The 21,601-nt window shown below is 36.2% G+C and overlaps 1 protein-coding gene and 1 non-coding gene across 4 annotated transcripts in view; one reads left to right on the top strand and one right to left on the bottom strand.

The window, feature by feature from the left end:
• Positions 1 to 246: 246 nt before the first annotated feature.
• LOC126978124 (protein kinase C and casein kinase substrate in neurons protein 1) overlaps positions 247 to 21,601 on the bottom strand; it is a 147,631-nt gene continuing 126,276 nt past the window's right edge. For 2 of the 3 annotated variants that reach the window (XM_050826862.1, XM_050826861.1), the window contains 6 exons: positions 11,832 to 12,058; positions 11,401 to 11,521; positions 7,961 to 8,062; positions 6,628 to 6,764; positions 4,132 to 4,370; positions 247 to 3,148 (listed from right to left, as the gene is read on the bottom strand). In XM_050826862.1, the coding sequence (XP_050682819.1) occupies positions 3,036 to 3,148; positions 4,132 to 4,370; positions 6,628 to 6,764; positions 7,961 to 8,062; positions 11,401 to 11,521; positions 11,832 to 12,058 (939 nt within the window). In that variant the 3' untranslated portion in view covers positions 247 to 3,035. The remainder of the gene's footprint in view (positions 3,149 to 4,131; positions 4,371 to 6,627; positions 6,765 to 7,960; positions 8,063 to 11,400; positions 11,522 to 11,831; positions 12,059 to 21,601) is intronic. The other variant, XM_050826863.1, reaches the window with a different exon arrangement.
• Positions 20,246 to 20,319, top strand: Trnac-gca (transfer RNA cysteine (anticodon GCA)). The gene has a single exon. It is a non-coding gene; the product is annotated as a tRNA-Cys (tRNA).

The raw sequence follows: 21,601 nt of genomic DNA, 5'->3' as shown, positions 1-21,601 counted from the left end.
CCTAAACTGAACTGCATCGGATTCGTATCGCTTATTAAAAGTTGATGGTAGGCCCTCTGAGCAAGGAAATTCATCGAAAAGTCGTCTGTAGGTGATAAAGTTCCTTGAAAACCATTTTCCGTTATTTATATATTTATGCAGGGTCGCCCCTTTCAAATGTGTAAGACGGTAAATATAAATCTTGACATATCGTCTTTTTTCTGGTTATGGTTAGGTTTGCTAAGTATCTAAAATAAAACTCGTCAATCATATGTAACAATTTATTTTACCAAATATTAATAATATATTAACATAAGTGGTCCATGCCCACCATCTCTCTGATAATAATATAATACAATGAATTTCACAGCGGCCTCCCAACCTATAACAAACAAAACAATAATCCTACATCTACCGCACATCACAAGTCAAGTGTTACAACTCAGCCTCGACTAAAATGACTCCAGTTTCTATAACTATAGATTACAATACGTACACAACAATTTAAAACGAGGTAAAAAAGAAAAGTAAAAGGAATACATTATCAATATATTAAGGTTATATCTACAGCGACAAGATGGCGCCACTGTAAGCGGGTAACAGAAACATAGCACCTCGCATAAGCTATATATTCGTTTATTAGGCCTATTTAGGCCATACGCGTACAGGGGGGCCATTTGTCGCGCCCCAAATTATACATTTATATACATCAGGTAATAAATAATCTATACTCAAGACGTTTATGTAACTGTGTATGTACAGAGTTGACGCGCGTGTACTATGACGTCACACGGCACGATGCGCGTACGACTGTTACGATATTTTTGGCTTCTCTAAGTTACTTATTTCTCCACGATGTGACATCGCAGATATGGCGACGACTTTCACATACCACGACGGGGCGACTACGGTTCATACGGTTTAGTACCGTTTATTTATTTGTATATTATGTACAAAACCTTACTAGGGTATTCGTTTATTGCAAAAACTGTTATTATTTGAATCAAACATCTATTTGAAAGTATTATACAGGTCACGCAGTTATTTGATCATATTATATTTTAAGAAAAATTTAATTTTCACATCCGAAGTAACCACAACTGACCTTTCTACTTTCTGATTTTGAACTTAATAATATTTTTATGTCGTCACATGAGAATCGGTAACTATTCCATCCACCTCCTGGTCAAAATAATCAAATCTTATTAAATTCACCATTCTTACATTTTAACCAAAACTGACGCACAAAATGATAAAACATTAAATACACAAAATGTAAATTTCATTCATTTTATCATTTTATATGTACACACGCGTGTACGTAATTCTAAGGTGAATATTGAAGTCCAATTCATAAAATCCGCCAGTTTTGATGCCGTATGAGATTATATTCTAAGTTACTTTCTCAGTTACGAATACAGTCAATCCCTCACTTACAATTAGGTCCAAAGTAGTAGATACACTGTCCTCATTGCAATCAATATTAGTTCCGCCTTTCACGTCTCTTTATTCTTCTACGATCAACTCTCAGCGTCAAATACTTAAATGGAAATATTAGTAACACAAAATTCCACTAGGGGCGCTGTTGTGTCTACAATTAAATATTGACCAATGCCGGAGAACTCCAAAATGGAAACCCAAATTTTATTTTCCTGTTTGTTTTACGGCCTTGTCGTCATTTTAACATTACTTCCAGACAATGGACTAAGCAATACACGTACAAAATTTGTTCGATCTCTAGAAAGAGATACAGTATGTGGCCTACTTCTGGAAGGAAACAATTAATGGCCGCTCAACCACTTTATCTCTCACAGATTTGTCCGTTTTAACGTTACAATGGTATCGTGAGAAATTAAGCAATTCTTTATGATTTAAGACTCGTGCGGTGTAAAACATTCTGATAATAAATAAATAATAATTAATTGGCGAATTTTTCCCCAATAAAATAAACGTTATATCTCTCCATATATATATTTGCACGAATTTTATCTGTAAAATATAAACCGTTTACGAGTGTTCTAGCAAATTAATAAAATCGTAACTAACTTCATGCACTTTCTAACGAACTATAAAATATATTTGCAATAATATATAAATTTTCAAGACCACGTCAAATCTTTAACATATTATCTCTAGGCCAAGGAAAAAACTTATATGAAAATAAGAGCAACTATATTTTATGAAAATAAGTTTACGTCGTTATTTTATGTATAGTTGTGAATTACTTACAATCATCGTAATAAAGTATAAAATTATTCAAAACAAAATAAATATTTCTGATTATATTGTATATGCCATTGGTGTTTTCGGCGAATTGGCTTATTTTGAATATAAACAATAAAAAATAGTCCAAATTATTCGTACAACACTTTAACATTTTTAAATAAATATTTGATTGTTAATTACACCGGATTATTTATTATTCATTCGATCACTCATACAGGACTATAGTTAGTCCTGTATGAGTAAGTAGTGGTAATAGTAGCATGAAACGATCCAGTGCGTACGTCTACGTTATTGTGGTACGCAGGTGCGTGCCAACATGTGTGTATATTGTATATATTCAGAACACTAAGTACTACATCTTGCGGTAGTACGTTTAGTGCATGTTGGAACAAATTCCATTTGAACTTTGAAGTTCTCGTCTACGTCATTACAACTCTATTAACGAATATTTATTTAATTTGCGACTTGTTTTAAGAATGTGAATCTTTCATAATGTGATGGTAAATACTTGACTGGGGGGCGATTAATTGCTGCTACACACAGCAATTTTTCACGATTAAGTTCTTTTTAACTTAATAATAAGTGTTTATAATAAAATATAAGATTTTATTATAACTTTATTGGTGTTGTAAGTTAGGTAATCTAGAGCACGATGAGTCGGTCTTTCAATTAAATGAAAGACCGACTCATCACCAATGATATGAATTAATAGTTGTTAAAATTATAATGGTACATTCTGCTACACTATCTTTCAAGCGCCATCTTCATATCGTAACAGAGTGTGAGGCGATGGTCGTTGGGGTGCTCGGTCGCCCCGCTCTTGTCGTCTGTTAGTGCCCTACGGGTTCCACGTAGTTGGCTGGATACAGTCCCACCCGTCCATCTTTGCGGCCCTTACACCAGCCTTGCTCGTCTTCATCTTCTAATTTTTCGAATAAATCACCTGAAAGCAGTATTAAATATGATTAAAGTATAAAAAAAATTAGATACAAAAATAATAATAGTGTTGCCATTTGAGTAATTAATTAACTTGAGTTACTCATTCGTTACACGGCAATGACTATTCTCCTCAGGATTTTACATAGCTTTCCGGACAAAATTTGTTTTTGTGTAATTCAATTGAATTGTTTTAATCAATTAGACTACAAGACATTCTGCAACGTTTGTTCAGCACAAAAAAAATTGAATCCAACCACTTGTGTCGGGTTTCGTTGTGCTTACATTTGTTCCTTTGACACCCGTTCTGATGCTGTGACTTATGTGTGTGTGTTGTGATTATGAAATATGAGATTACACTGTTGGAGTTTTAGATAAAGATAAGCTTTTTTTAGATAAAGATAAGAGTACGCTTTATAGATCTCAATCTATAAAGCGTACTCAAAAGTTGCTCAGACTTTACTTACGTAAAACTGAGTGTGATAAAACGCGAACTTTACTTTTGCATTGGGCTGTCTTAGATTAAGGCTTTCAGCTGACAAATAACTATAATAACGAAATTAAAAATTATGCTATGCTGACTTACGGCAAGTTTATCTTATGGAAAGTCTAAGTATATCGCTCTATAGACTGCTTTAATCAGATCATCAAGACTTTTGGCTAGCCGGCCGGCCGGTGGAAGCTACTCCTTTAGATTTAGTTAATCTTTTGTGGGGACAACTAGATCCCAGAAAATGTTCAATACAAATGTATTACGAAATTAAAAATAATCGTTAAAAAACGTTTGTGTGGTAAAGTTTACTATAACATAAATGACTTCCTTAATGATAAAGATTGGGAATAAGAAGCCCGCTGAGTTTGTTGCGCCCGTTCTTCTCAGGTCTGAGGCATTCCTTTTGGAATGTGTGATAGTTTTTGACTTTCAATAAGTGATATTATATCCTATAAATTATTTAACTTTGAATATTATTACCACACGTGGCACGGTACCTTGTCTGAAGCTCAGTTCGTCACTCTCAGCCCCGGTGTAGTCATAGAGCGCTCGTACGGCCACTCCCGGCTCGCCGGTGTCAGTGAGCGCGCCCGCAGACTCCTCGTCCCAGTCCTCTTCCTCGAACGGGTTCTCTTGCTGTTGCTGCTGCGACTGCTGCTGCTGTTGCTGTGGCTGTCGACTCGGCTCTTTGGCTGGTGATGTCTTGTTAGATTTCGGCGCCGTTGCTGTTCCGTTACTATAATTATAAACGTCTAATTTAGTACTTGGTGTTGCCAATTTAAATATTGCTTCAGATGCATCTACAATTACCCTACATGGTATAAACATATAATGTCAAGCTAAATTTAACATTCAAGCAAGCAATTTAGGAACTTTTTTATTGGTGATTTTGTAAGTTACACACAGCCGCGCGGCTGACTTTAGAACGTGTAAAAGCTAGTACCTAATAAAATTAAGAATATGATTCATTAATCTGCTTGTTAGAGTTGGAGGGTAATAAAATACCTACGCATACTTTCCTTAATATATATATGTTCTATATCAAACTACGGATTCAGTTGTAAATACTTTTAATATACGCAATTCATAAGTACTAATACTAATCTTCATTGATATACACGTTGTCACGCCTGTCTCCCACAGCGGCAGAGAGAGCTCATCTCCGTTCTCCAAGGTCATGACATCTTCACTACACACTACTATCATAACTACTTACACTCTCAACAAAACTTTATTTATCTCTAATGTTTGTAACTGTTGACCTGGTAGGAGATGTTTATGTCTCAATCGCTTGAATTAAATAAAAGAAAGGTCGAGAATAATTGACACAAACTACAATTTGTCAGAATTATTTTAGGCATCAACTCAATTAAAAAATACTTTTCAAATCCTCGAACAGGTCGAATAATGTAAGCCAAAATCGACCTCCTAAGCGCTTCGCTTTTTAACATTTTTGAGGTCCATGAGTCCAGTAGTAGACAGTTGTGTCACCCATTTATTTTTGATGATCAAACCAATTTAACAGTTCGATTTCTATAACTGTCACTAAATCGTTGTGTTAATTTCTTAAAAGTATACTAGAGGGCAAACGGGCAAGACTACGGGTGGGACTGATGAGAAGTGAGAACCGCCTCTTTTCGGACAACCGCAATCACTTTATAGGCGAGAATATGTTCCTAGCATGAATTGAAATCGCGTTAACATACCCTTATTTTCTCCTACTGTCTCTCATATAAATTCCACAAATAACACTTAGCTCGTTTGTTACCATTTATTCTTCTTCTGACACTGCAACTGCAAGTAGCCTTGACTACTGTAACTTACATACAGACAAAAAAACGCGTAAGAGAGAGGAATATCTCTAACGCAGATAGAGCAACTATTGTTAATGTAACCGATTTTGATTGTCAAGTCGTAAACAAGCCGCGCTTGGCAATAGCTCCTTAGTAATTTGAATACTAAGCAACCAGCTTACACACACACAATGACTAATACAAGTCAGTCACTCATTATCGGGCCGCCAGGTTGTCTATACGTTAGTATATTGTAAGTCCATGAAGAATATAATACTATTTAACTAATGAAATACCAGTACACAATAAGCTACATTAATATAATCTACAATATGTAGGTGCCCGTAACTAACAGCCAGTCGTCAGGTTCCTCCACCTCGCATATCGTATATCGCGAGTGCTGCGCGCGTTGGGGGGGTTCTATCAGCCTCGCGCGGGCGTGGCCTGTGTTCCCAGACGTCGACGGCCACGTGTATATTTCCAGCCGCTCTATACTGCCGCCAACATTCATGTCATATTTTAACCGATGTCAAGCTTGCCGTGGGCAGTTGTCCTATTTCGTTTGGAGTTACCAAGCCGAGTTTATTCATATGGTCCGGCTCGAAGGACCAGGACCACATGCTCTTATTAATATGGTTCAGAATTACTTTGATACTTAGGGCATAAAAGACACGTCTTCCTTCGATGTTTGTTTATTAAAGACTAGTTTTAAATACTCCTTCTTTATTTAATAGAATAACATAGTAGTATGCGTAAAAACATGTATCGGACAGTTGCTAACAAACACTACTTAAAGAAGATCAAACAGATGATTTTTTTATATATGTTGTCAAGACAAATATGTAATTTATTAAATAACGGAAATAGCTTAAAAAACAATAGAATAAATAGGGGCACAATTAAACGCATGGCCTTGTTTGTATATTGATATGGTAAATATGGCTGAACTATACCCAACTAAACCCAGTAGAGTCGGAAAAAAGAAAACATTCTTCAATAAAAAAGTGCCCAACGCGGCTAAAGGTTTCACTTCAGAAACTGATCTGATTGTTACTAATTGTTGTATCTTCTCAAATAGATATAAAATTATAGCGTTTTCCTAACTAATGAAGAAGATCACAAAGGCCACCAGAACTTTCTAATGAGCAGCTTTCAAATAAACACGTAATATGACAAGATTGATGAAAAAAAAACACTCACGTGACAGCGATTGGTGCACTGATTGATTTCTTGTCTATGGTATTGTTGGCAGTGTTGTTCTGTGACGCCGTGTTGTTGACAATGGGCGGATCCATCGCGACTTTGCTAGACTTGTTGTTTATGATCGGTGGAAGCTCCTGGAGATAACAATTATATAGTAATTAGACTAGATACATAAACAGTGAAATAATTGTCTTAAATCTTCATTCAATTAAAGACGACCAATTTTATAAACGTATATATATATATATATATATATATATATATATATTGTTAATCATTAGCAGATTTAAATATATACCAACACACTCTTCAGACATGAGTAATTTTAATATTTAAAACTATCCAGTCGTCATTTTATAGAGTGGTTTCAATTTCAACGCCATCTATTGATCAAATTCGGAATTTAATATTTTGATATCATCTAATAACAATAAATACAAAATTTGATGTAATGACTTCTATTCACATTCATTTATGTATATTAAATAACATAAATATAGATAGTATTACTTATTGTAACATCAGATAAAAAATTGTTAATAATATTAATAGTGACGTGCAAAATATCGATAAGCAACATCCATCATGCAACATCAAACTGCGATCATTTAAAAATAAAATAAATAATAAAATATAAAAGCTTTCTATGAAAGATCGAAATGAGAATGACCCGCATCCACATCCCGTAATAAAAAATATAATAGAATATAAAAAAAAACATGCAAGGTAGATCTACTTGCGCCACTCACAATTAATTACTACCAATTACACGTAATTCATTCTCATTTTAATCCCATAATTGGGCCTAATCACACTTGTATGCGACGCAAAATTGACTACACCATCCTACATTCAAGGTTCAGTATTGGGGAGCAAAAATCATAATGATAGAAATGTGCTTAGCCCTTCGTAAGCGCATACGTACGTATTAGATCAAACGCCGACAAACTTAAAATCAAAACAAAGAATAAAAAAAAATGCACACTGTCCCACTTGACGTAAGTTTTTCACTGATTATTTCTCACATGGACGACATAGATGGCGTTATACAAATATGTTTCATTATGGAAATATTTATTCCTCTGTCATTGAAAAATATATATCATGGCTTAACAAGTCATCATTTTAAAATGAATTATTATACAATAATACGTCTTAACATTCGTTTTTCTTTTCAAACAAAAATTTAATCCTCTGTATTGTTTGGGAACGACTGAAAGTGCTATATTGAACTTATTTTGAAATTTTCTGAATCAGCGCCATCTGTGTCGAGTCGCGGTAATATGTTAACGGTCAAGTGTGACGCATGCGCACGTTGCAATGGACGTACGTCTTCGCTGACGGGCCGCTGGTTCAGCAGAGTGATTGGTCCGGTCGGCAGGCTCTCCTTCGACTTGCCCTTGGCGATGTCCCGGAACTCCTCCGTGTATTCCTGGTTCGGTAAGCGAACGCGAACGTTAAAACACGACACGACTCGTTGGGATTATCAGCCTTATTACAATGTATATAATATTCAAAATGGCGGACAAAGTGATTGCGGCGATTTAAATGATGTCTTCTTCCAGCAGTTTCATCACGTTTCATCCCAACGTTTCGTGGCGTGTGAGGCAACTCAAAATTAATAATAAAAAAAAAAACAAATTAATTATAAACAAATCGTAACTTCCATTCCAAGCCAGTGATTTTTAAACAAACCATGCCAATTTGATGTATTAAAGCTTCTGGCACATAATTCGTGATGTAAGAATCAAAATTAGTTTGTTATATAGGCAATAAGAACATTTCATTACTTTTTGATTTATGATTTCAGAAAACAGTGCTCAGCTGTTGGAAAAATAAATTTTTAGTAAGCGAAAAACAGGTAAAGATGTATTAAAATAATATTTTAGATGTTTTTTATTTTATTCATTTATGTCATCATTGTTGTTAGACAAATATAAAACGAAAATGAAATAAGAAGGAAATATGTTTGTATTTACAAGTACAGTGCAATAATATACTTAAAATATCAGATGGTGATAAATAAGTGAAAAACCTAAAACACTGCAAGAAAATCCGCCACACTCCACATCTTTTTTTTATATAAGTGGGGGCTAACGGGCAAGAGGCTTCACAGGATGGGAGTGGTGAGGCAACCGCCCATGGACATCCGCAACAACAGGTGTCAAGAGTGCTTGAAATTTTATTTACAAAATTGATTAATCCATTTTTCCTTACTACTTACTGAGAACAATTAAAATAAACGAAATTTTTGGTTATAACCTCCAAAGAAAATCATAGAGAATGTTGACAATACGACTACTTAAAATTGCTTGTACTTTAAAATATTATATTTTCGCTATTTAGTATGCTGAGCCCGCCGGCTCAACTGCCATTATAACCCGTAACGTGAATAATACGGTCTCGCGTATCTGTGTCAGCTTTTTGAAATGATATTCAGTTCCAAATTCTAATTTTTAATATTCATTACGTAGTTTGAGTGCTGCCAGCCGCATGATGGTGCTATGCAAGTATGCCGGTGTCATCGTATATCCCTCACGGTGCGCGGTGATTGCCCAGATGGACATAAACCGTCCCTTTCTCGTGGCGATTGACAGAGCGTCGGGTGAGGTGCTTTTGACATTTGTGCCAGTGTCGTGACATTCACGGATGGTTCGAGTTGAAACTGCGAACTCTGAAATGTCAAATATGACAATGCAAAGAATATGACATTTTTGACATAACGGACTTCGAGTTTAAACACCGACGTCTGTGAATTTGCTATGGAGTATAAGACCTGAGTGGTAGGTACCAATGCTGCAGTAAAAACTGTTGACCTTTTGAAGTAATACTTCTTTTGGCGGGTTAGGGAATAATTATCAGAGTGAATTTATACGATGCGAACGCACACCGTCACGCAATCTCGACACCTCGACATAAGCTGGTCATCTAGACCGACTTCAGCTACCAAGCTTCTTGTAACTTATATGTCTACTGAACCACAACCAATTGACGAGAGTTAAATAAATTTCAATATCCTACTATATTGTTTTTTGCACAAACATAATCTAGCTCAAGGAATAACAAGGAATAATTTATTTTAAGAATTTTTGTTTCATTACGCCAAAGAAGAAATACTCATACTTTTGGAAATATTGGCTTCTATGGATCATTGTATATAGAATTCGCCTCAATCATACAGCCGGAGGAATGCTAGTCCACTCAGGTCTTATACTCAGTCTAACATGCGATGTTGCCGCTATGCGTCCCCGTAGTAACACCGAGTGTCCTCGTGGTGAGCTGCTCTGAGAATCGCCGCACCTACACCGTGACGGCGTACCATAAAGGAGTTGACATAGCAGCCGTTATATACGCTGGTGGTGTCTGAAGGGGCCACTCTGCGCTCTCGGGCGTCTCTGAAGCATAGGGCGGGCAGCGCTAGACGCAGGCGACGTTGGATGCGCGACCAGGTCACGCCAATTGGCACGTCAGGAGGTCGCCGCGCCGCCGTCAGTACGTGATGGATCACGAGTGAGGCGGAGGCCGGGAGATATTTGTAAACTTTCGGCTCGGTGGTCTCCGGTTCGTCCTAATAACCATTCATGTAATTCGCAATATTTCAAATCCCTAAAACACCTAAACATCAGGTCCTGAATAAGCTGTAAGTTTATCACATCTATATTTTCTGCCGCAGAATAGTGGCCCGCTTGTACCATCAGCTCCATTTGAAATGCTGTTATTAGAGGCCCTAGCGTTACTATCACTTTGACATTGTGTTTCAGAGCATATAATGCTGGTAATGGACAGATAATGCTGCTGAACATCAGGTTGGTATTCGATGGCAAAAATAGCAATTACTAAACAGGAGTCGTTAAGGACCATGCATCAGAATATTCCACATGACCAACAGAGGGTGATTACAAGGTAGATAGTCAATATATTATGCCTTGCTACCCGTAGAACGAAATGAAGTAGATATGAAGATTGATTTACTGCCCTCTCACCTTCACTAGTTTTAATACCAGTTTTTATACAAAGTTCCCCAATGTCTTTTATACTTATGATTTTGTTTCCTTTTTAAATAAGTAATCGTGTGCCATCAGTTATCATACTTATTTTGGGAAACACTTAGATGTTTCTTTGCACTTGAAATCCAATTTAAGCCTAAATTTTCCCAAATTTATGGTAATTTGACTTTTGCAATTTAATGTTTAACTTCATCGTGGTAATTATCTATAAAGTTAAACGACTATTTAACTAGCTTGAATTTCCGCTAACGTTCAGATCCTGAAGTATGTCAGAGTTTGCTAATTTATAGTTTCCATGCGACGAGTACTGGACCCCGAAGCAAAGTTATGTAATAAATGAGGACCTCAGATCAAAATGAGAAGAGCTAAACTCAATAAATCATTGTTAGTTATCACTTTGCTCATAACAATTCCTAATAATGACAAATCTTCAATGAAGCACGACTTCTGTCTTCCTAAGAAAAATATTTCTGGCAACGAACTGCAAATACAGAATTGTTCAATGTTGCCTAATAATAGTCTAAATTGTTGCTAATATTAAAGTAAGTTAAGCTAAGAATTAAGGAATCAATTGAAGATCTACAACTAACTAGGTATAGGCTAGAAGATAGAACTAAGTTAGAACTTGAAAAGCAGACAATAATATAGTAATAGAGTTGGAGGTACAGAGAACTGCTAACATGCTCAAAGGGCTTAGAAAGCGCTAGAATTAAATGCGTACAAGACAAACGAATACAGGGATGGTATCAGGTGGGAATGTTACCTCGAACTGGGGCCACGCCATGGCCATATTAATTCCATGATTGTTTGCCCACCATTTGAGGTCCTTCTGGTGATCGGCGTTGTTTATTGTGTGGTGGAATTCTTCGTATATTTGTGGTAATCTGGAAATGCGTGAATTAAACATGAAGAAATAATGATAATAAACTTTATTAGCAACACCGCAAACCGTAATTACACCGCTAAACAAAGGTCACCTTTAACAAAATGAGTAACTTGAATATAATACGTAATAATAATTAAGAAAAATACAAAAACCGTGTGCGCCAGTCATGAGCATATCGGTGACGCGAACCCATAAGATTTTCCTTTACCAAAAAAGGGCCAACGCGGCTTGAAAGTTTTCACTTCAATAATACAGTGGTATTTAAGTTAAAGCAACAGATAACAAGTACCAAGGCAGCATAAACTTACGTAGGATCCTGGCTGATGTTGAGGCACTTGTGGAAGGTGAACAGCACGTCCTTGAAGAAGGTCAGCCGCTGCGCCTCCATCTGCTGGCAGCGGTCGAACACACCAGTCATGTCCTCGATGTAGCGCGGGTTGTACGACGTGATCTCAGCAAGCGCCGCCTGGTACTTATCCCGGCTCTTTGCCACGTCGTCGCGACACTTTGATACGCGTTCCGCCATTTTCTTTACCTGTAAACAATTACTGCTGTTACATCTCGAGGGCAATGCTAATGAGAATATGATAAGTAAAAACGACTAATGATACTATAATGTTTTAATATTAGAAGTGGTTGCCGAATCGACGTAATTTGATAGAAATTTTTAATATTTTGTACAACGGTTTCATGTTATCGCTGCCAATGTTAATATTATAAAAAATTAGGATATATAAGCAAAAGAGAGCTGTTCGTGCTATATATCAGTCTTTCAAAGAAAAAATTAAAGAAATAAATATTATGACTGTTCATTGTCAGTACATTTATGAAAATTTAATATACGTTCGAAAATCGTCACCTTTTTGCTCTCAATAGTGATTTTCATTATTATAACACTAGAAATAAGGGATTGCTTGTAACTAATTCTAGTAGGCTTCATAAGATACACAATAGCTTTCCCAAGACCCAGCCACTGTTCAGGCATTCTCTATAAATAAATTTAAATGTGTTCTTAAAAAATGGCTCTGTGTTAAATCATACTACTCCACAGGTAAATATCTAAGTGATCGGATAGCCTGGGACTAGATTATGATTATTTTATAGCAATAGCAATGACAGTAAAATATTGTATATTTTAATTAGGAAGAGCGCAAAAAAACAATTCTGGGAGAGATTTTTGCGCCGCTTCTTCTCGCGCCATTTATTTCCGGAGCGGTAGTAGTATCTAGTATATTAGAAACGACATCAAAAATAATTCTAAAGGATTCAGAAAGCGAAAACGTTAAGAACGTCCGAAAGATATTGAAATGATGAAAAACCTAGGTCGTGATTAAGGCAACTAGATGTGTTTTTTAATAATAATAATATAAGCCTTTATTCAGATTTTCCTTTATGAGATTCCTTTAACATTTCATATATACTTACAAACTATCCTTAACTAAGTATCTATATATATTATCTGGTTGTCTATTGACAAAGGCCTCTTCCAACTTCTTCCACTCTTTTCTATCTTTAGCTAACCTATACCATGTCTTGCCTGCTATCGTCCTAAGTTCGTCTGACCATCTCCTGTATTGTCCCCCCGGTTTCCTTTTTAAGTTTCAGGGATACCAGTCTGTGATACATTTGCTCCATTTGTCTATCGGGACGGGACACATCCCGAAGCGGCGTCATTTAAATTTTCTTATAGCATTAGTGAAATTAGTGATTTTTGTTTTCTGTCTTAAGTCTGTGTTTCGAACTTTATGTGTTTTATTAATATTCAGCATACTCCTCTCCATGGCTCTTTGGCAAGTCTCTAGTTTTTTTAATGTGTTTTTTACTTGCGCGCGAATGTAAAATGTGTTCTGATTAAGAGGAATTCTGGACACGCGATAGTGTAATAAATATTTTTTTCATTAAAAAATTTAAGCTTTCCTTTAACAGTCCGTCGTCTCTGTCGTCTACTCGGCAATCGGTGTTAGGACATTGATAATCGAATTGAATGAATTGCATACTTATATTAAATCCTATACTTTTTAGGGCGCTTTAAGATAATTCACGTATTATGATTTATTTTGCCTTTGCCTTGTTTCTGCTACACTAAATTTTAGTGCCAATAGGAAACGAGATGTTGAGAATTGTTAAAAGAATGTAATGAATAATAAGTCATTAACGTTTGTTAATGATTCGCTATTAAAAGTTTTTTATATAGGTTCGGGGCCCCATGTTTAAACAAAATACAAAGTCCGAGGCCTAAAGACTAGGGCCGTTGCCTCTCATCCGGAAATCGCCATCTATTTCCAACATGTATTATTGTATTTTAAATTTATATCATTCAGGTTATATTATGTATGTTTATACGAAAATCTTATGATCATAGCATCGTGTGGAAACCTAGACACACCTGGGAAGAAATTCAAAAGAGGAACGTCGAGTCGAATTCAAAGGTCGAGTAAAACTACAGGGTTAAAAAGGTTGGGAACCCAAAGGAGATTTTATTTAAACAAAATAAACAGTAGGCGTGAGATGTGCATTTAACTAATTATACCTTTAACATTAACACAATATAAGTTATAACACGATTGTAAAGATAATATTATAATTCGTTTGACACAACAAAGAGAGGTTACGCCTCATCCGCCGGCGTCGAGTTAAATAAACCCCCACTTCATAACCTCCCAACACTTCCCCATTCATTCCAATGAAACCCCCCTGAGTCTGGGGGCTACGACATGCGTAGACCTGACGAGAAGCCTGGGAGCGTATAACAGAATTTGCGGTGCTATTTAAGTGATATAATATTTATACAAATTTAATTTGTAACAAAATTTATGGACGATGCGGAACCGCACCTACTTCTCTCGGGTTCCGTCCGAGCACTTTTACCACAAATGAAGCCACAACCTGAGAGTTGAACAAGACACACCAAGATTTAGGCCCGGTATACACCAAAGCGGAGAGGGGAGGAGACGAGAGGAGATAACTCGCGAAGCTGTCAGGTTATTTCCACCAAAGAGAGAACTGTGCGAGCTTGAAATCAGTCAAGTGATGTCCACGAAAGGAAGACGCCATTACGCCTACACGCATCTCTGCTGGATGCGACACAAAATTCTACAGAAAAATGAGACATTTCCTCTCCTCTCCACTTGATCCATTTATACCGAAGCTAAGCGGAGAGGATACGTGAAAATAACGAAATCTGATTGGTCATCAAAATACATCTCCTCCCGGGCCTTGCTATCGATGCGTTAATCGGACGGTTGGCTCAGTTGGTAAGAGTGCTCGGGCGGAACCCGAGCGGCGCCTTGAGTTTCGCATCGTCCATATACTTTGGTACAAATTAAATTTGTATATATACCAAAGAAAATATAATAGTACATATACATTAAATCTGTTTAACCCCAGAACTGAGGGATATCCCTAAAAAAAATAACAAACTGTTTAGATAAAGAGTATGCAGGCCTGTCTCACTCTGCGGGTAGGTGTCGAAATCGTAACGGCCTCTGCAAAGTAGGCCACTTAGTAGGGACTCACGAGCGAGCAGTGACCTACTTAGCTTTGTTGTTCACTTCAGCGATCCGACCGATATTTTAAGAACGGAGAAACATAAATAAAACAAAGCATATTAAAGGTCATTGCGATCCAAATTAAAAAAAATGCTTCTTAAAGACGCTGAAACAATCTAATTTAAAGTGATACTTAAAATAAAAATATTTATTATTTATTTAAATTTACGATTACAGGCCTATTTATATTATAGAAAATATAGCTATTTTTATAAGATGACTTTATAGGTAGGGACAGTTTTGGGTAAAGAAGTCAACCCTAATGTCGTCAGAAGAGGTAAGAGTCACGCGATAGAAAGAGAGACACTTCTAGGTGAATAAAACTGTGCGATCTGAATAACACCTTATTCTAAAACCACAAGAGTCCCTATTTCTTTAATTGATTTTGCGGAGTGAGGCTTCCGTACTTGTACTATTATATATTCTTTGGTGACGGTGAGAAGGGAATGTTTAGGTTGTTTGATCAAGTATAGGGGGTACCCTATTAATTTACTTGAATGTAAGTTAATTAAGTACACAAATTAACAGAGCGAATGAAGTGTTGAGAGAGGTCGGGCTAATATGACGATCACACATCGGGGATTGACTAAGGAATACAATAGAATAATAATAATATCGACACACTTTTACACAAATTACCTTGCCTCAACAGAGGCGTTGCCTGTGCTATGGTTTGAAAGACAACAATATATTTAATAAGATAAACTTACTTAAATATATATAAATAAATACAAACATATATTCATCTTATAAATGTTTGCACCTACCGGGATTCGAACCCAGGATCTCTAGCTCTCTAGGTCACTAACCAATGGGCCATATGAGTCGTCAAGAATTGTATATAAATATATTTATTAACCATCGGGAGTTACAATAACAAAACACTTGGCGCTGATTATAATCCTATTTGAGTTTATATCTGCGCTTAATCTCAATCATCGCTCGAAATCCGGGGGTTGTACAAGGCTACATAATTGTTTAATTTAAAAGATTTAAACACAAACTACCCGAACAGCTAACGATGTAGACATTTCCAGCACGTTCTCTAGTTAGTTTCAGATTTTTGTTGATGTTAAGAGGATCAGCCTAGCGCACTTAACTCAATTTGAAGTCCCTAGGGAAACTTGCAAATGCACGAACGCTAACAGCTACAAGAGAAATAAGTACATAAACTGAACCTTACTTGAATTCGCTTCACCGCGCTTTATGCTTATTGTGATAAATTAATCAATGCGTTGCAGCTGAATCTTAAGGCGAAGAGTAGTGTTTTTAGACAAGTTTTGTGGTGAAAGTATAGCATTTTGAGCTATGAACACTACTTAATCCTGTTACACATATCCTTAAGTCTTACGGAATTATATTGTGGGGTAGGGCTGCAGATATTGACAACATATTTGTGCTGCAGAAAAGGGCAATTGGAGCAGTCTATAAAATGCGTTCAAGGGATTCATTGAGAGAAAAGTTTAGTGAAATTAATATTTTGACAGTACACTGCCAGTACATATACGAGAACCCCCTATACGCTCATAAACATATTAGCCAATTTAAAAAGAAAAGTGATTTACATAGTGTCAATACTCGAAACAAATATAAACTCGCAATTCCATCTACTAGGCTCCGTAAAACTGCAAAATCTTTTAAAGTGGATTGTGTTATATTTTATAATAATCACCCAAATGATATTAAAATATTACATATAAAAAATTTAAATGTATAGTAAAAAATAAATTAACATCTAAGGCCTATTATAATGTGAAAGATAATTTGAATGATAAAGATAGTTTGAATTAATGTTCTAAATTTTGTTAATGAATATTGTTATACTCATTTGAATGCTATTGTAACTTTCGTACTTCATCCTGACTTGCACTAAATAACTTATAAAGTTTTACAGTGAATAAAGATTTCTTTGACTTTGACTTTTAATAAACTATAGCTGTACTAAGACATCTTGTTTCAAGAATTATCAAGCTGTAAGAGGTAATCTCCAAAATGTATCCCAATTCTAGACCTAAAGGATATTGATGTTTAACAAAATCAACTTCAAAAATGAAAATGTTTCCTTGAAAACATCAGGAACATTACGTTAACGAAGTGTTGCGAAACATCTTCGAAAATATGCGCGGGGATAAGTAGTTTGACAGCCTATTTCCATAGGGTAGAAAAAAAAATGACCGTTTTCATCATTTAGCACCGAGTTCTTCATATGTTTCATGTTTCGTTATTAATTATTTTGAATGAAAACTTCACTGGCGAGCTACTTTTATACACATTCAACTTGTAGCTGGAAAAAAGACTCCAAAAAGCTCTCAACGTTCATATATAAAAGCCTTTTATTTAATTGCAGGTGCAAATGAAAAAGTAAATTCTATGGTGAGTTTTTATCTCTTCAATTTCGTAGTTTATATTTTGAATATGTTTTTTATTAATCCTGTATTTATAATTATGCAAGTCCTCCCTCTGATGATAGTAATTCCTCTTTAGATTGGGTTGTTAGATCCAGCTGGGACTGGCTTGTTTATGGAGCTCATTTTCCCAATTTCCAATTATATGATAAGTATTATATTTTCAAGGTTCAGTTAAAGCTAACTCGTTGGAAATTGCGATTGCTGCACTCAGGACCCGAACAAACTACATCCTTGTAGAAATATTTAACATTCTCCTTTTGATAAACAATGTACTCCTAATATTTTTTCCATACTTACAACCCCCGGGGGCTTTACTTTCGAAGTACAAATTCAATGTTGAGTGTTACAATTAGTCATTTATATTTAATACAGACTAAATTAAAGATGTTAACTTGTGTAAACTTCAACCACAGACTTAGAATGATCAGCCGATGATGAGTGGCCAATTTTATCAATGTGAGCGTTAGCTAAATGACATTCAAAATAATATGGAGCTAATTACAAGCGTGGCCTATTGTTTACGACGTGTCACTCAAAATTGGTTACAATATCAATCGATTCGCTTACCTTATCGTGCTATATTTCTGTTAGAGCTATTCTTCTCGCTCGCAAAGTTTGTTTGTCTATAGGTATGCTAGTATATTGTTAGCCAATGACTTCTACAGTAGTTACTTCAATACATTTTACAGTGACACTCGTAAAATAAAAATCTAGCACAACTGCAAAAAACTTCAATAGTAGGAACACTTACCAATGCCTCCCTCTGTAGCGGACAAAATGAACATAAAACATTAATGTACTTTTACGAAATATGAATGGAAATTCAACTTTCACTAAGGCTAGGGTTACTATGAATGCGAGTTCTGACGATAAATTGTTCTGACGAGTTCTGACGGATTCCTCAGAAGAAACAAACGCCTGGTATCCAATGACAGTGTTAACACTGGCAACGACGAACGCGTCAGAACCACTCGAGCGTTCAAACGAGTTTGATTTTTCGCACGACCTACGTCTGCTAATTTCGAGTGATTTGGTTTCCACCATGGATAACGATAAATTGATCAGTCTCGTGTACTAGAACAGGTGTTTGTGGGATATGAGAGACAAAAATTATCACAACAGAGATATTTCTCGGCAAAAGTGGGAGAAAGTTGCTACAGAACTCAACACTAACAGTAAGTGCAATTTTTTATTTTGATGTGGGGTTTACATTAATTAGGTACATGAGCAATTAGAATTAATGTTTACATTTTATCTATCAAGAACATGACTTGTAGAGCTATAGATTATTACAGTAGGATGTATTGAAACGGAATTTCACCTGCTGGACTAACAAAATAATTTTTCAAGGTTTCTCTAGTCTCATTCGCGCTTCTTCCGTAGTGATTATATCTCCGTGAAACTGGCACATTGTGTAGGTTAACACTCAAAGTCCACCTCGGGAATATCAACGGAAGTAAGACCTTTATCATGACCTTGACCTTTATCGATGTCAAATCAAATTCGCCCATCTTCGCTGGACGGCAGAAACGAACTGACTATCAGAATAACAGAAAACGCGCACAGTGTAAACACCTTGTTCTGACGAGGACTTCGGACGTACTCGTCAGAACTCGCATCCATAGTAACCCTAGCCTAAAGCGACTAACGTACGAATGACATTACTATAACTATATGGAATTGTTTATTGATTAATTTCTCTGTGGGCGTATTGCACATTAGGAGTACAGCTAGTTTCTTTTAGCTAGTAACCCTACGTTACCCCAGGCCCAACGAGCTGATAATTTTCTTGGGAGAGGCTTTGATGATTTGAACTCCGTTGAGAGTTCGAACCCTGACATTTCTGTTGTCGGCTGTTTCATTTTAGTCTAGAGTGCGCCGCATTCGCTCAGAATGCGAGACGTTCTTTCGTGATTTCCGCGACAGAATTGGAATGGGGGACTCCATTGACAGGCGTGTACGTCATTTCGCGCTTTATGTACGATAAAATAGCTACCGGCGTGTGGGATCTTCGAGGCAGATAAGCCATTGGTTGTCAATCATTCGTAGCTACAAATTCCCTTCTCTGTTTATTTGATTGGAGTCCTCGTAAACACAGCTGCTACACAAAAAATCTAAACATAACTTCTAGGGTCCTAAAATAGACAAAGTAATTCTTTCTTCAGCTTCTGCTTGCCTTTGACAGATTAGTCCTCCACTTTACAGCCAATTACCAGTGGCTGGTACAATTTCAGCATTCAGGTTACTTACATCAAGAAAAATGATTATATCAGGCTAAATACCTGTCAGAAGGATTTTAAGCATTTCTTGCGAGGAACCAGAACTGGTCAACCTACAAAAACATTACCTAGAATGGATTTTTTTGTCTTATCGTTCGAACTTGAATTTGAACTGAAAATCCATATACAATTCCCGTATAATAAAAACGCTGAAAGGCGGTCAAACAGGTCAGATTTAACCAATGTTTTGAAATTTGATTATTGCCAACAATAATTATAATTTGATAATGTGAATATTATGTAAAAAGGTTAGGGAATATTTGTAATCGCACGAATTGCTCTATTTATCAGTATAAAAGTACTAGTACTCGGAGTAATCGTACACAAAAATGACTATTTATATTACATTAGCTGACCCGGCAAACGTTGTTTTGCCATATAAATTATTATAAAAATAAAATTTGAAAAACAAAATTTTATGAACGATGCGGGTCTCGAAGTTGAGAGTTGAACAAAGCAAACAGAATTTTGTAGCGAGGCGGTAATCGAACGGTTGGCTCAGTTGGTTAGAGCACCGGCACGCAACGCCGGAGGTCGTGGGTTCGAGTCCCGCATCGTTCATAAAATTTTGTTTTTCAAATTTTATTTGTGTATTAATCCTAGAAGTGAGGGTTACCCCTTTAATAAAAAAAACATAACATATTGTTTAGATTTACAAGAGCAACACCTCAAGTCAATTTCCTAATATGCAAATATTGGGGTTGAGCAAGTTAGCAACTGTAAAGTGGATCCTGTAGATGAAGCCACAACCTGAGAGTTGAACAAAGCAAACAGAATTTTGTAGCGAGGCGGTACTCGAACGGTTGGCTCAGTTGATTAGAGCACCGGCACGGAACGCCGGAGGTCGTGGGTTCGAGTCCGAAATTTTATTTGTGTATTTATCCTAGAAGTGAGGGTTATCACTTTAAAAAAAAACAAAACATATTGTATATAAATTATTAACGCCCCCGCAACCCCTCTTAGGGGTGGAATTTCGTAAAATCCGTTCTTAGCTGACCTCTACTCGGTGAAAAGAATATTCCTACCAAATTTCAAGTCTTTAGCTCTATGGTTCCAGAGATATCGTGATGAGTGACTATATACGTGGAAATCTCTTATATATTATTACATAATTATTTTACATTAAAAAGTTTATATCTCAGTAAAATCAACTTTCATCCACAATTTCAACGACTGTCTATGGAATTTTCGATCAGGTCAAGTGTCCTGACGCGAGTTTATCATTTTATACCCGTCTCAAAAATAGTGCTCAACGCCGCTTAAGAAGTTTTCACTTCAAAAATCTTCGTATTTCCTATTGATAAACAAATAATAATGAAACAGTGTGGCCAGATCTCGAACAACACTAGATAAATATTAACAACATGACGTGTATTTGGCACATACAAAAATTCAGATCTGCAATAAATGCTTACGTTGGATACCTTTTATTTAGCGCAAAACAACGTTCAAATTCCAAGTTGGCGCAAATCCAAGTCGAAGTGTCAATAATGTTCGCGTGACGCGTCACAGTGTAGAGACACGCGGCTCGTTGAACGCCTTTGACGTCAACGAGATGCCGACATCCAGTTATTACTCACTTTTTATTAAACTTATTAATTTCTGTTGAATGAAGAACTCGATACGTACACACTTAATGATCATAAATTAATGATAATTGATTGAAATTATACTCACATTACTCGTGTGCAAGTAGAAAATATTATTTATTATGCAAGGTAACGAACGCGTACTAAAACTCAATTGTTTTGAACGAAATATAAACAATAGCATAACCAGTTAGAGCTATATTTAACAGCTGCATGTATGATGCAATAAAAACATTATAATTCTTCTGATACCC

Source organism: Leptidea sinapis, chromosome 47, assembly GCF_905404315.1.
Source record: "Leptidea sinapis chromosome 47, ilLepSina1.1, whole genome shotgun sequence".
NCBI classification, from domain to species: Eukaryota; Metazoa; Arthropoda; class Insecta; order Lepidoptera; family Pieridae; genus Leptidea; species Leptidea sinapis.
This window is presented reverse-complemented; position numbering and strand designations above follow the sequence as displayed.